At 46.1% G+C, this 12,063-nt stretch overlaps 1 protein-coding gene across 2 annotated transcripts in view; it reads left to right on the top strand.

The window, feature by feature from the left end:
• Positions 1–11,399, top strand: part of LOC149353615 (uncharacterized) — a 99,251-nt gene extending 87,852 nt beyond the window's left edge. For both annotated transcript variants that reach the window (XM_089582691.1, XM_089582690.1), the window contains 4 exons: positions 887–989; positions 1,237–1,310; positions 7,510–7,622; positions 11,041–11,399. In XM_089582691.1, coding sequence (XP_089438817.1) covers positions 887–989; positions 1,237–1,310; positions 7,510–7,622; positions 11,041–11,105 — 355 coding nt within the window. In that variant the 3' untranslated portion in view covers positions 11,106–11,399. The remainder of the gene's footprint in view (positions 1–886; positions 990–1,236; positions 1,311–7,509; positions 7,623–11,040) is intronic.
• Positions 11,400–12,063: the final 664 nt, after the last annotated feature.

The raw sequence follows: 12,063 nt of genomic DNA, 5'->3' as shown, positions 1-12,063 counted from the left end.
CCCGAGCGACCAATCATTAATTTAACTGCCACCTACGTGACATAGGTGGTCCACCTGCCTCCTAGGTTGCTGTCTGGGGTCCACCTGCCAGAGTCATGCTCGTGATTTTTTGCTCACAACGCTGACGACGGATTTTCTGGGCAACGAGGCCTTTAACGCTGTCGTGTTGAAAAACAAGCTGCTGCGTTGGCCCAGTGGTTACAGTGCTCAGCTGCTGGCCCGAAAGACGCGGGTTTGATCCCAGCTGCAGTGGTCGCATTTCGATGGAGGAGCAATTCTGGAGGCTTATGTACTGTGCAGTGTCAGTGCTCGTTAAATAACCCAGGTGGTCGAAATTTCCAGAGCCCTTCGCTACAGCATCCCTCATAGCCAAAGTCGCTTTGGTACCTAAACCTTCATGAGCCATAAGCAGAAAAAAAAAACTCATACCAATCGTAGCAATAGCAGCCTTCGTGGAATATAGTGAAAAGATATAGTGGAAAAAAGAAAACTCAACCAATGCCATTTTCACGTAGGATTATGTGAGCTTGTTGCATGCTGTCTTATTGTATATTGTAATAAATGCTCTATTAGCAATTACCCTCTATCTCAAAAAGGCAATGTTATTAACTTTTTTCGCGTAACATATATGTGGACACATCTAGGATGCTCACATATCTTTTTTTTTTTTAGGGACACTTCTGTTAAGCAGATTTTCTGGTCCCTTCAAGTTCCTCTTAAAGGGAGTCTACTGTATTTCATAGCCAGCAGGTTAACTGCATAGGTAGCACAAAAGATGAGCATGGACCATATGGTTGTAACCTGCACTGCAATGTTTGTGTGTGTGATGTGTGAACTGAAGTCTCAATCCACATTTTTCTTTTCTTTTTTTTGGTGACTGTTCCAGTGTCAATGACTTGCTGAACTTGTTCGAACGCCCATCGAAGAGGCTGAGGCGGGAGATCACGAGAGTCGTCAACTCCTTCGAGCCGACAGATGAGTACTGGCAGGTGGGCAACCTAGTTTGCTCTTTATGCATGCGAAGAGCAATTGTAAGTGCAACTTGATTTGGTGACTTAATAAATTGGGTTTTTGATTCTGGTAGGGGCTTCACAAGAATTAAATTTATTAACACCTTGGTGACTAAAACTAAACATTTGTTGCATTTCAGTTGCAGTATTTGTTGCTGTTAAAGTGGCCTGAAAATCTATCTCAAATTGTGCCTTAACTTTTGAGTTGAATATTTTTCTTTCTCAGAGTGTGTCCGACGATAGTGACATGGAGGATTTACAATGCCTGGAGGAAGAACTGGCAAGTCTGCGTGCACGAAGGTGATTACTACCTTTAATTTTCACTGAGGGTCTTCTCCCACGCATTTAGCTCGCCTTGTGAGTGTAGTGTTGAAATCACAGCATAAGCAAACACCTATTTGTCTTTAACTGATATGATAAAAAATGTAGACTGAAATGTTTAAGCAGATGAAAGTACATGTTTTGTGTTAAACGTGCCAAACGTTTTGTGTTGCAAAACAGCGCTTTTTTAAGTTTGTCGTGAATATTCAGAAGAACTTGTGACATTGACTATGTTGTAACTATGCGTAGCTGCCGCTATTCGTTGTCGTAATCACAAATGATCAGACTTGATCCAGTCGTTGAAACTTAACTCGTTGAATTTATTTATAAGTTAAATACAAGAATCAAATGCAACGCAACTGCACATCTCCCGGAACGCTCGAGCAGTCAGCGAAGCTAGCTGCTCGTCGTTCGGCGTCCGGAGTACAACTGCTCTCGCTCTCCCCACGCTGTCCAAAAGCCCCTTCCAACCGCGGCACCTTTGAGGGGGCATCGGCGCCCGCGCTCACACAAAGAGCTTCCGCTTTGGGTGAGCCGGCACGGCTCATAACTGATTACTTGGGAAGACCAGAGCGCGAGCCTCCAAACGCCCCCCCAGGCGCTCCCCGGGCCAGAAGGACATGTGGCTGAAAACGACAAGGGGGAGATGGCACACAAAAAAAGAACACTAATGGGCGGTAGGGTCAGCCCGTCCCTGACCGTCGCGCCGGAAGGTCGCCCTTGACTGTCGCGCCGGAAGGTCGCAACACTCCCCCGCCGAATGGGTCAACGACTCATTCTACGCTTCTGACAGCTCAATCGGGTACAAAAGCTGTACAGGTCGTCTAACCACTTTGCCCTTCGGCAGCCGGACTTCGCAAGACCTTATCTTTCCGTCGCGTCCGTGGAACACACGTTACAACGACTCCGCTTTTCCACAGGAGGCGAGGAAAGCTTTCGCGGACCAAAACAATGTCCCCAGGCTTCGTGTTCATGTCCTTCACCAGTTCTAAATGCACAGCACGCGTCACAGCACAAGTGAACAGAACAATGTAGGAGTGGGCCCGCAAAATCTACTCCGACGACTTCGAAAGGCTTTGCTTGAGAAGTTCTGTCGGGGGGAGTTGGTCCGTGTCCAATTCGACGCGGGTGGCACTCAGCCGCCGGCACACAACACAGGAGCGCACTACACTTTTCACCAAATGCTGGCCACGCGCTATCCAAAACCCTTCGCGCAGTTGCACGTGCGTGTCCCGCACTCCTGCTTGCAACAACTTCTTGTGAGCCTGATGCACTAACAAGGCAGTGTATCGGTGCTGCTTCGGTAGGACGACAGGGTGCCGCTCGTCGTAGTCCTTGTCCGCTGAACAGGTGTGATTGCGTATCCGTAGCAACCCGTTGTCATCTCTCCGTAAAACGAAGTCGTTGAGGGTTGAATCACGCGGCGTCCTGTCTCCTTTAGCTACGCGCTGCAGCTCGGTACCGAATGTCGATTTCCGTGCCTCCTTCAGCCAATAAAGTTGTGCATGTTCCAATTCAAGAGCCGATAGGGGACCCGTATGCCTTTGTTTTGTTTGCAGGTTATTTACCAACCGCAGAATCCAACCTGTCACCCGGTTTACCTTAGTTGCGGAGCTGAATCGATGAAAGTCTAGGAGTTCGTTTTCTTCTCCGCAGACGGGGTTCGTGGCTTTTACTCCCCTGTGTTGTCCAAGCTCAACAGGTGTGAAACAGTTCAAAACAGGCTCTACCTGCTCATCTGCAACCGTCGCTCTTAATACGACGGCATGAGCACAAGTCGCTTCCTGGCAGGAAGATGAAGTTTTGCCTTGCACTGCCCATCCCAACACTGTTTCGATTGCCGTTAGCCGAGCGTCCAATTTCTCCATCCTGCCAGTTAGAAATTCCCAGAAGTGATCTGAACCGACCAGGACATCGATCAGGGCAGTGTGGGGATGCTGAAATTCGTCACCCGGTGACAATGAGAGCTTGCGCAGAGTCTTCCTGATCTGCTCGTCGGGACCAGGGATGGCTTGGTCGCATATAGTAGGTACCTCCAAGGCCTCAATTTTACATTCTGCTTTGGGGTCATCTTTTCCGAGTAGACGCACTTCGACGCGTCGGAATGTGCGCTGCTTCTGTACTCCTCCGAAAACTCCAATAGTGAGTATTTCGGTTCCTAGCAGTCGGCAACCGAGCCGCCGCGAGCAATCTTCGGAAATGAAGCTTCTTTGGCTTCCGCTGTCAAATAATATTCGAGACATTCGTTTTGCTTTAGTCCCTTTGTTCCAAGTGGTCACCGTTGGCATTAGCACATTTTGTTTGGGGCGATTCTCCTCGGCTTCGGAAGCATGCAGGATGACTCCTCCAGCTCTTTCGGTAGCTCCCTCTCCTTTCGATGAGTTATTAATGAAGGCGGGATCGCACATGGAGGTCGCATGCCTTCGTGTGCATTTTTTACAGATCAGTCTCATTCTGCAATTCTTGGATCTGTGACCTTGTTTTGTGCAGCGAAAGCATCTGCCTTTGGACGTTAAAATTGCTTTCTTCTGCGTTACATCCAAATCTGAATTGCAATCTTCCCCTCCGTGATTGCTTGATCCGCAGATTGGGCAGATGTTCGATGCTGAGCCAAGCAAAGCTGCGGCCGAGGAGGGTCGAATGCTCCCTCTTGATTCGCCTTTTGGCCCGTGAAAATGAGACGCTGGCTTACCGGGTGCAGTTTCAGGTCGATGCTCGAAGGCTTTCTCGCGGCTCTCCAACTCCAGTCTGAAGAACCGAAGTAGAGACTTGAGTGGTGTCCGGCTGTCCGTCGCTGTTGCTGAGGATGTCGTGGACCGGGCACAATCTTCTGCCGTTGTCGATGACGTTGCACTCGGAGCATGTTGGTCCTCTGCGTGCGCGCGGTGATAGGCGAGGACGAGCTCCCTTGGAAGTGCACGAAGCAGGACGGGATACAGCATCGCGTTGTAACTGTCGTCGCCAACACCTAACGCTCTCAAGCCTCGCATACGCACTTGCACGTCGTCGTAGAGCCGCCGTAAGTCACGTACTTTTTCCGCAGACATCACACCCCGGATATCGATAAGCCCCTGCATGTGTTCCTGTATCAAGGCCGCTTGGTCGCCGAATCGCTGCTTAAGGATTTCGATGGCATCGGTATAGCATTCAGCTGTAGCTTGAAGCCCGGCGATGGCGGCTTCAGCTTCTCCAGAAAGCAGCGACTTTAGGTAGTTAAAGCGGTCAACAGGGGAGAGGTCCGGATTCGTATGAATAGCTGGCTCAAACTGCTGCCAGAACGGCTGCCAATTTTTTCTTCTTCCGTCGAATTTCGATAGTTCCAATTTCGGAAGTTTTATCTTGTGATGTGCGGAAGTCGTAGAGGTGCTCGCTGATTCCTTCCGGCTTTCAGGATTTTTCTTGAGTTTTAATCTGCAGATGTTAATGGCAATCTTGTCGGTATACTCAAGGACCTGTTCAAACTCGGCGTCTGCGTCGTCATCTTTGATATGTGGCTCGATCGCGGAGTCCACATCGTTGAGCTGCCGTTGCACCAATTGTAAGCGCTCGAGAAGAACGCTCACCTTTTCGATGTCGGGTGCTGTCTCGGCGGCCAAGATGTCGTCGGCTTCTTTAGTGAGACGTGTCGCTGATGCTCTGACAGCCTTCCTCTTCTTCTTCAGCACCTCCATCTTGTCGTTGTCGTTGGGGTCCGGTCGATCTAAGAAATCCGTTCCCGGGTTTCGGCACCAGAACTTTTGTTGTAACTATGCGTAGCTGCCGCTATTCGTTGTCGTAATCACAAATGATCAGACTTGATCCAGTCGTTGAAACTTAACTCGTTGAATTTATTTATAAGTTAAATACAAGAATCAAATGCAACGCAACTGCACATCTCCCGGAACGCTCGAGCAGTCAGCGAAGCTAGCTGCTCGTCGTTCGGCGTCCGGAGTACAACTGCTCTCGCTCTCCCCACGCTGTCCAAAAGCCCCTTCCAACCGCGGCACCTTTGAGGGGGCATCGGCGCCCGCGCTCACACAAAGAGCTTCCGCTTTGGGTGAGCCGGCACGGCTCATAACTGATTACTTGGGAAGACCAGAGCGCGAGCCTCCAAACGCACCCCCAGGCGCTCCCCGGGCCAGAAGGACATGTGGCTGAAAACGACAAGGGGGAGATGGCACACAAAAAAAGAACACTAATGGGCGGTAGGGTCAGCCCGTCCCTGACCGTCGCGCCGGAAGGTCGCCCTTGACTGTCGCGCCGGAAGGTCGCAACAGACTACAGTAATGTATGAAATTTAGCACTGTTACACATCAGAAAAAAATAAATTGCCAGAAGTTGACACATTTACATGCAATTTCATGTCATTAACTCATTGTGGCCTGAAACTTTTACCCACTTTGCGGTCATTCCAGTTCGGAGCTATTTTGCCAATTTCGGGTCCCACAGAAGAAAAGAACAACTAATTGAATGTTGTTTTTTGGTATCTTCTTATGCGCCCAAGTCTTGAAGCGATATTTGGGCAGCGTGTAGTTTAAGAGATGGTGCATCATTCACTGTGAGGAAAACGCGCGCAATTCGACCACGGAAAAGCTTGTTTGGCTTGTGCCCTACAGCATTCCAGAATGGCCATGTTACATTGTCGGACCCTACTAGGGACCGTAAAAGCAAAAATATCACTTGAGGCTACGTACAGGGCGCCATAACCTGGCCCTAAGTAAGTGTCGTCTACCAATCTGCTACGATATCTGCTATAGACCGCGCATCGGGGCGCCAAGGTCAGCTGTGCGCCAGATTACACTCTGATTTGGGCGTCGCTGTTCTTTTAAAAAAAAAAAAAAAAATCTTCATGCTGTTCCTGCACAAGTGTGCGCTCCCCACTCTTCCCTCCGCGGGGTTGTCTGCGGAAAATGTGCGGTCATCACAAGCTGCTCGCTGTGTGGTGGCTTCACTGCTACTGCATCGCAACTGTGATGGAGGCCACAGAAGGCCTTATAATTTTGTAGCAGTTCTCCTTTGATATTCATGACAGTGGGCAAACAGTACACCACGATGTAGTTGCGAAAAATCGTCCTTGCCACACAGTTTTCACTAAAAAGCAGATGGCCATCGCTTATCTTTCCATCAGTTCAATTTACTGCACTGCAAAACTGCTTTCTGAAATGTTTTTGTGGCCACTCAATTGTCAGAACTTTGAATAATTCGAACCTTTTTTTTTTTTCAGTCCCTTGAGGTTCAAATTAATGTTGTTTTACTCTGTTGAGAAACAAATGCATTATTGATCATTTTTTTTCAGTTGCGAAAAATCGTCCTTGCCACACAGTTTTCACTAAAAAGCAGATGGCCATTGCTTATCTTTCCATCAGTTCAATTTACTGCACTGCAAAACTGCTTTCTGAAATGTTTTTGTGGCCACTCAATTGTCAGAACTTTGAATAATTCGAACCTTTTTTTTTTTTCAGTCCCTTGAGGTTCAAATTAATGTTGTTTTACTCTGTTGAGAAACAAATGCATTATTGATCATTTTTTTTCAGCCATACAACCAGTCGGAGACAGCAGGTTGAGTAAAGACTTCAGTGCCTTTCACCGATATTTTATGTTCTGCTAAAGCATTTAGCTACGTTTGGATGATGAAAGAGTTCTGAATTACTATTTGTATGCATAGATGTCCATAAAACACATCACATTTAGTCTGGGATCACATTAAGCTGCATTTCTGATAATTCAAATGAAAATCTCTGCTCCCTTGAAGTTTGAATTAATGGGAGTCTACTGTAATCGTTTTAGTCGTGTTGGCTCAACCATTGAGGACCATCAGCCTATGCAATCAGTTTAGCTAACATAGCTAAGTAGGTGGATACCATGTTAGGTATCAGAATAGATACCACTTAAAACTCAACTTCCAATGTTATGAAATGGTCACAAATTACATTATACCACAGGGAAGAAAAGTGGCCTCATGTAAAGTGTTCTTCTCATGGAGATCATGTGTCTAAATGAGCATAAGCAGTGCATGGGGTTTGGAGAGACTGAACTTTCTGGAAACAGATATATGACAAGCGCAATCATCTTTATTTTCTGCCACAGCAGAACCTGTAGGATATGTTAAGTGAAATAATCATTTCTGTGGGATTCCTTGTGCTTGCATGTTTACAGCTTAAGTATCAGTGCCGTAATTAACATTTTCTGGTCCTTGCAGGCTAGAGTTGCACAGAGAGATGATGACTGCAACGTATCATGACAACATTGTGGATGAGCTCTCACAGATCGAAAGAGAGATAAGAAAACTTGAGTCGGAGAAGGCTCGAAAAGGTGAGGATGAAGAGGAGGTTATACATAAAAGCATCTCTGCACAGCCTTCTGGCTGGTATTAGATTGTCATCATTGTGAAAAGACGGTATGCACTCCAACTCCCATAGTTTTTTTTATTTGTAAATAGAAATGCCTTTCTAATTTTCCAGCCGCGCAAAAATTAATTTTTTCTGAAGACCTCACCAAAGTGCGGCCTTTTTGTCTTTTTCACTTGTGGTGCAGCAGGCTTGGCCTGTTTCCTCAGCCTCTATGCCCATTGTGATGCTGATAGAAGCCTTACTGTTGCTGTCTCTGCAGTGGTGTACTAATTTCACTGAAAATGACACCGTAGCAGTGCAAAGAAATTGGTGCGGTTTTAACAAGTGCAGGAAGTGGTAAACATTTTTTGGAGCAAGACTGTGTGCCTTTTGCCATACTTTGGGCAGCTGTATTTGTTATCCAGCGTTTAGAAGGGTTTAGGTGCCATGCTGAGAAAGTGTTTCAGGGCACTAATATGTGTTCACTGAACAAACCAAATGACAGTTTGTATTCATGGGCTGTGCATCATGTGAATCCACCTGTCTGGACCAGTCACACTTTGTCCTCTTGGCTGAAATGTAGGTTACCTTTTTCACTCATTTTTCGGGCACCGTATATTGCAGCGTAGAAGTCTATTGGTCCCCCTCCTTTCCTCCTCCTCGAGACTGCATTGTGGCATGTGTGCAGCGTAGAGCAAAGAATTTGCAATGATGCAGTGACACGGCCAGCAGTCGGAGGCAGGTGGAAATCAAATGCGAGAACAGCGCCTCATCCTGCCTTCCATACTTGCATGCGGCCGGTTGATTTGTGGCAAACTGAACTGCCAGCAGCCCTGTAGTTTCAGATTCTGGTGCGAGGTGTGCCAGTCCAGAGGTTGCCGGGAGTTTGCTCTCACGCTGTCAACCACTCGTCAAAGAATGCGACCGCAGGCGTGAGCAAGCTGGGTAAACGGTGCGGAATGCAAATTTGCGCATCCTGCCCCAGGAACGAGCACTGGCACGATGCTTGTACTACGGGAAGCTTGGCCGAAACTACCTTAGACCGTGCAGATGTGTCGGCTCTGTGTATAAATCAACCCCCAAAATTGAGATGGTCACTTAAAAAAAAAACGAAAGAAAAAAAGTCAGCCTATACATAGCAATATACAATAGTAAACTGCAGTGGTTTAATTAGAAAATTAGTTGTCTGTAATATAGAATGTAACAATTCGTGTTTATAGCTTGTGCCCACAGGATCATACTTATGAGTGTTTTGTAGGAACTTTTTGGGCTTTTGCATGGACATTTTAATGAGTAGATATGACATTTAGCATGCACTTACTAAGGAGCATTGTTACTTTTTTCATATACAGTGGAATCCTCATTACAAAACTTACAACTGATTACAAAAATTAGCACAAACAAAGTTCCGTGCTAATTTTGGCAACAGCGAGACCTGCATGTACCCCTGCCACTGCACGTTAAGCAGGAGATGCGTGCTCATTCATGCCATATTTACTCGCATAATGAACCCACTTTTTTCCGAGAAAAGTTGACATCAATTTGGGGGGAGGGTTCATTACTCTGGGAAAGAAAACAGTTGACACATTTTTGCGAGCTTGCATGCGCATGTAAGGTAGGCAGTTGCGCCACGCAGCCACTAGCTTTTGCCATTTGCCACAGTGGCAATTGCATTCGACAGAGACAATTTCTCTTGCACTTCATCTGTTTAAAAACTCTCCAAGTGCCCCCCCTACCTTTTAAGTGCCACTGCAGCATCATGACAATAGACTTCTCCCTGTCTGCAAACAAGTCATGTCGAGGGTTCTGGCCTGATGGGCAGATACATCCATTTTGGGCTCTGCATTTGTGTCGGGTGTGTCACGCTTTTTCCTGTCTTCTTTCAATAAGAGCTGCAGTGTGGTGCCCCTACTGCACCATGCTGTCAGCAGCTTAACATTTTGCCCATCAAGCAAACCACATTTGCACTGGTGACATAAGCTGGTGACCTAGGTGTATGTTGACGCCATTGCTTGGAGACTGAAACTGGTGCAGTTGTGAAGATACGCCAACTAGTGCCAAAACTTTTCCATGCCGATATGAAGTTCCTGATACGCCATACTGCAGTCCATTGTGTTAGATCTAGTCCTCATGAACATCAGATGTAATGAACGAGTAACATGTGAAAGTCATGCTTGTTACTATTGGGCTCAACTGTACTGCTGCACGACTTATCTCAAGCCTCGAGGTTGTCACACGATGTGCTGGAGGCATTTTTTGTCTTCAAGAAAGCAGCACTGCTTCAGTTTGTGTACCTTTGATATGAAGAATTTTTTTTAGCAGCAGGTGTATATCTTGGTTTTGTTCATGTCTGATAAAAGGGTTCAAAACTGTATATATGTGTAAGTACATATCTTGTCCACTTGTGCTGGTCATCTGGGTTGTGCCAGATTCTATTTTAAAACATATTATAGTTGCTACTGGGGTACTGTCGTACAACAGAAGTGTGAATTGGAATATTGTGATAGGTGATGTGTGTATATTGCTGAATCTTGTACCTTTCATTTCTGAACAAAAATACCAAGTACCAAGGCTTTTGTGGATGTTAAAAAACCTGGATGTTCAGAATTAATGCAAAACTCAATGTTAAAGCATGTTTTATAGTCCAGGTGTGGCCTCAGCACTACAGAGTTCATTAATTCTATTTTCTAGTACAAGTAAAAGGTCTCTAGCATGTGACCAAGCTTGCATGGATACATCGTGAATCCACCGTTAAATCTGTCGTGTGACTGTACTTCGCACTTTGGTTTTCACCGTTGATGTGGCCTGAGTTTGAGGACGAGTTATGTTTGATCCATTTTTCTTTTTATCATTGACAATTTTTTGCTTTTCGAAGTGGCCGTTTCCTCATTCAGTCTTTTATTGATCGTGTGTATTGAAAATACCATTAACCTCTTGAGACGCTTCGTGCCATTTTTACTCACATTTTTTCTGTCTAAATAGTCCTTTTTTTATACAAAGGTGTGCTGTGCGATGTCAGTGCACGTTAAAGAACCCCAGGTGGTCGAAATTTCCGGAGCCCTTCACTACGGCGTCTCTCATAGCCTCAGTCGCTTTGGGACGTTAAACCCCAACAAATCAAATCAAATTAAAACTACAGAATAAAATGTTGGTGAAATCTGTCCACATGACTGTAGCGAATGTGCTGCCAAGCTGTTTGTTTGCTTTGTGAACAACTGTGTGCATAACATCTGAAGGGGTTCAGTAATTGACCTAGAGGTAGTATTTTGTGCAAACGTCTTACTTTTTTTTATGTGATGGGGATTGTCATTAAAGGTTCTGTTCTGCTATTAAAATGTTTGGTGCTACACTAACTGATTTAAATTCTTACTTTTAATTCGGTGCTTCTAATTTTGTTACAGGAGTTCGGCCACCCCAGCCATCTCTTGCTAGGTGCAAGAAACCCAAGCATCCCCGTTGCATGTGAAAAGTAGTGACCAGCTATCCTGCAGGTCCAGGATTCAGACTGCGCACTGCATTCGCCAAGCTGTTTGTTGTCTCAGGGACTACTCTGAGTTGGGACTCAGATGTGTCTTCATTTTCATTATCTGTGATCGCTGCTGTACAGACTGCACACTGCATTCGCCAAGCTGTTTGTTGTCTCAGGGACTACTCTGAGTTGGGACTCAGATGTGTCTTCATTTTCATTATCTGTGATCGCTGCTGTACCTCTTTCATCGAAAATCATTTTATTAAAGACCTTGTTGATCGTTCAGTAAGATCCATCTGCATGTGAGTTTTGAGGTCCATTCTACTGCTCATTCCAAAAATTGCGCACTACATTTAGAGGGCCTGGGACTCATCTTTGTTGACCCAAGAAAGATCCTTGGGATGGGTAGCACGTTCTTTTAATGCGCAAAAATATTTCCCCATCTCTGAACACATTCAGAGCAGATGAAGGTGCATGTCTCCTGTCTAGTCCGACATCACATGTCTAAAAGTATACTTGTTCCGAGCAGTCTAGGATGACAAATCTGAGACTATGGATTAACTGCGCCTGCAACTTTGAATGACTCCTCGTCGAAGCCGCTTTTCTAGTGGAATTTAAAAAAATGTGCTAAAGTGCACTAGGAATGCCTAGGTATAAGTTTGAGCAGCAAATGATAGGGCACGATTGGGTTCGTGCTTCTTCAGGGAGAAGCAGTCAACATGGTTGGTTCTGAAGGCGTATCCTGCTTTGAATGTGCATCTGCTTGTCTGGCAGAGGATGTGCTTGTCACATTCAAGTTTGGTAACAGCCTAATGTTGCTTGCCTGCTCATTTCGGTACGTTTCAGGTTACGGCGACTTTACTAGGGTGGCTAGAACGATTGGTAGGAAAGTCAGCCGCTGGAAAGGCCGAAGAATGTGCTGACATCGCGCGGGGCGCTGCGTGCAAGGGCGCCA

The sequence above is a fragment of the Amblyomma mixtum genome, chromosome 3 (genome assembly GCF_055824585.1).
Source record: "Amblyomma mixtum isolate Tamu chromosome 3, ASM5582458v1, whole genome shotgun sequence".
In the NCBI taxonomy this organism is placed as follows: domain Eukaryota; kingdom Metazoa; phylum Arthropoda; class Arachnida; order Ixodida; family Ixodidae; genus Amblyomma; species Amblyomma mixtum.
Note: the sequence above shows the minus strand (reverse complement) of the source record. Positions and strands in the feature narration are given on the sequence as shown.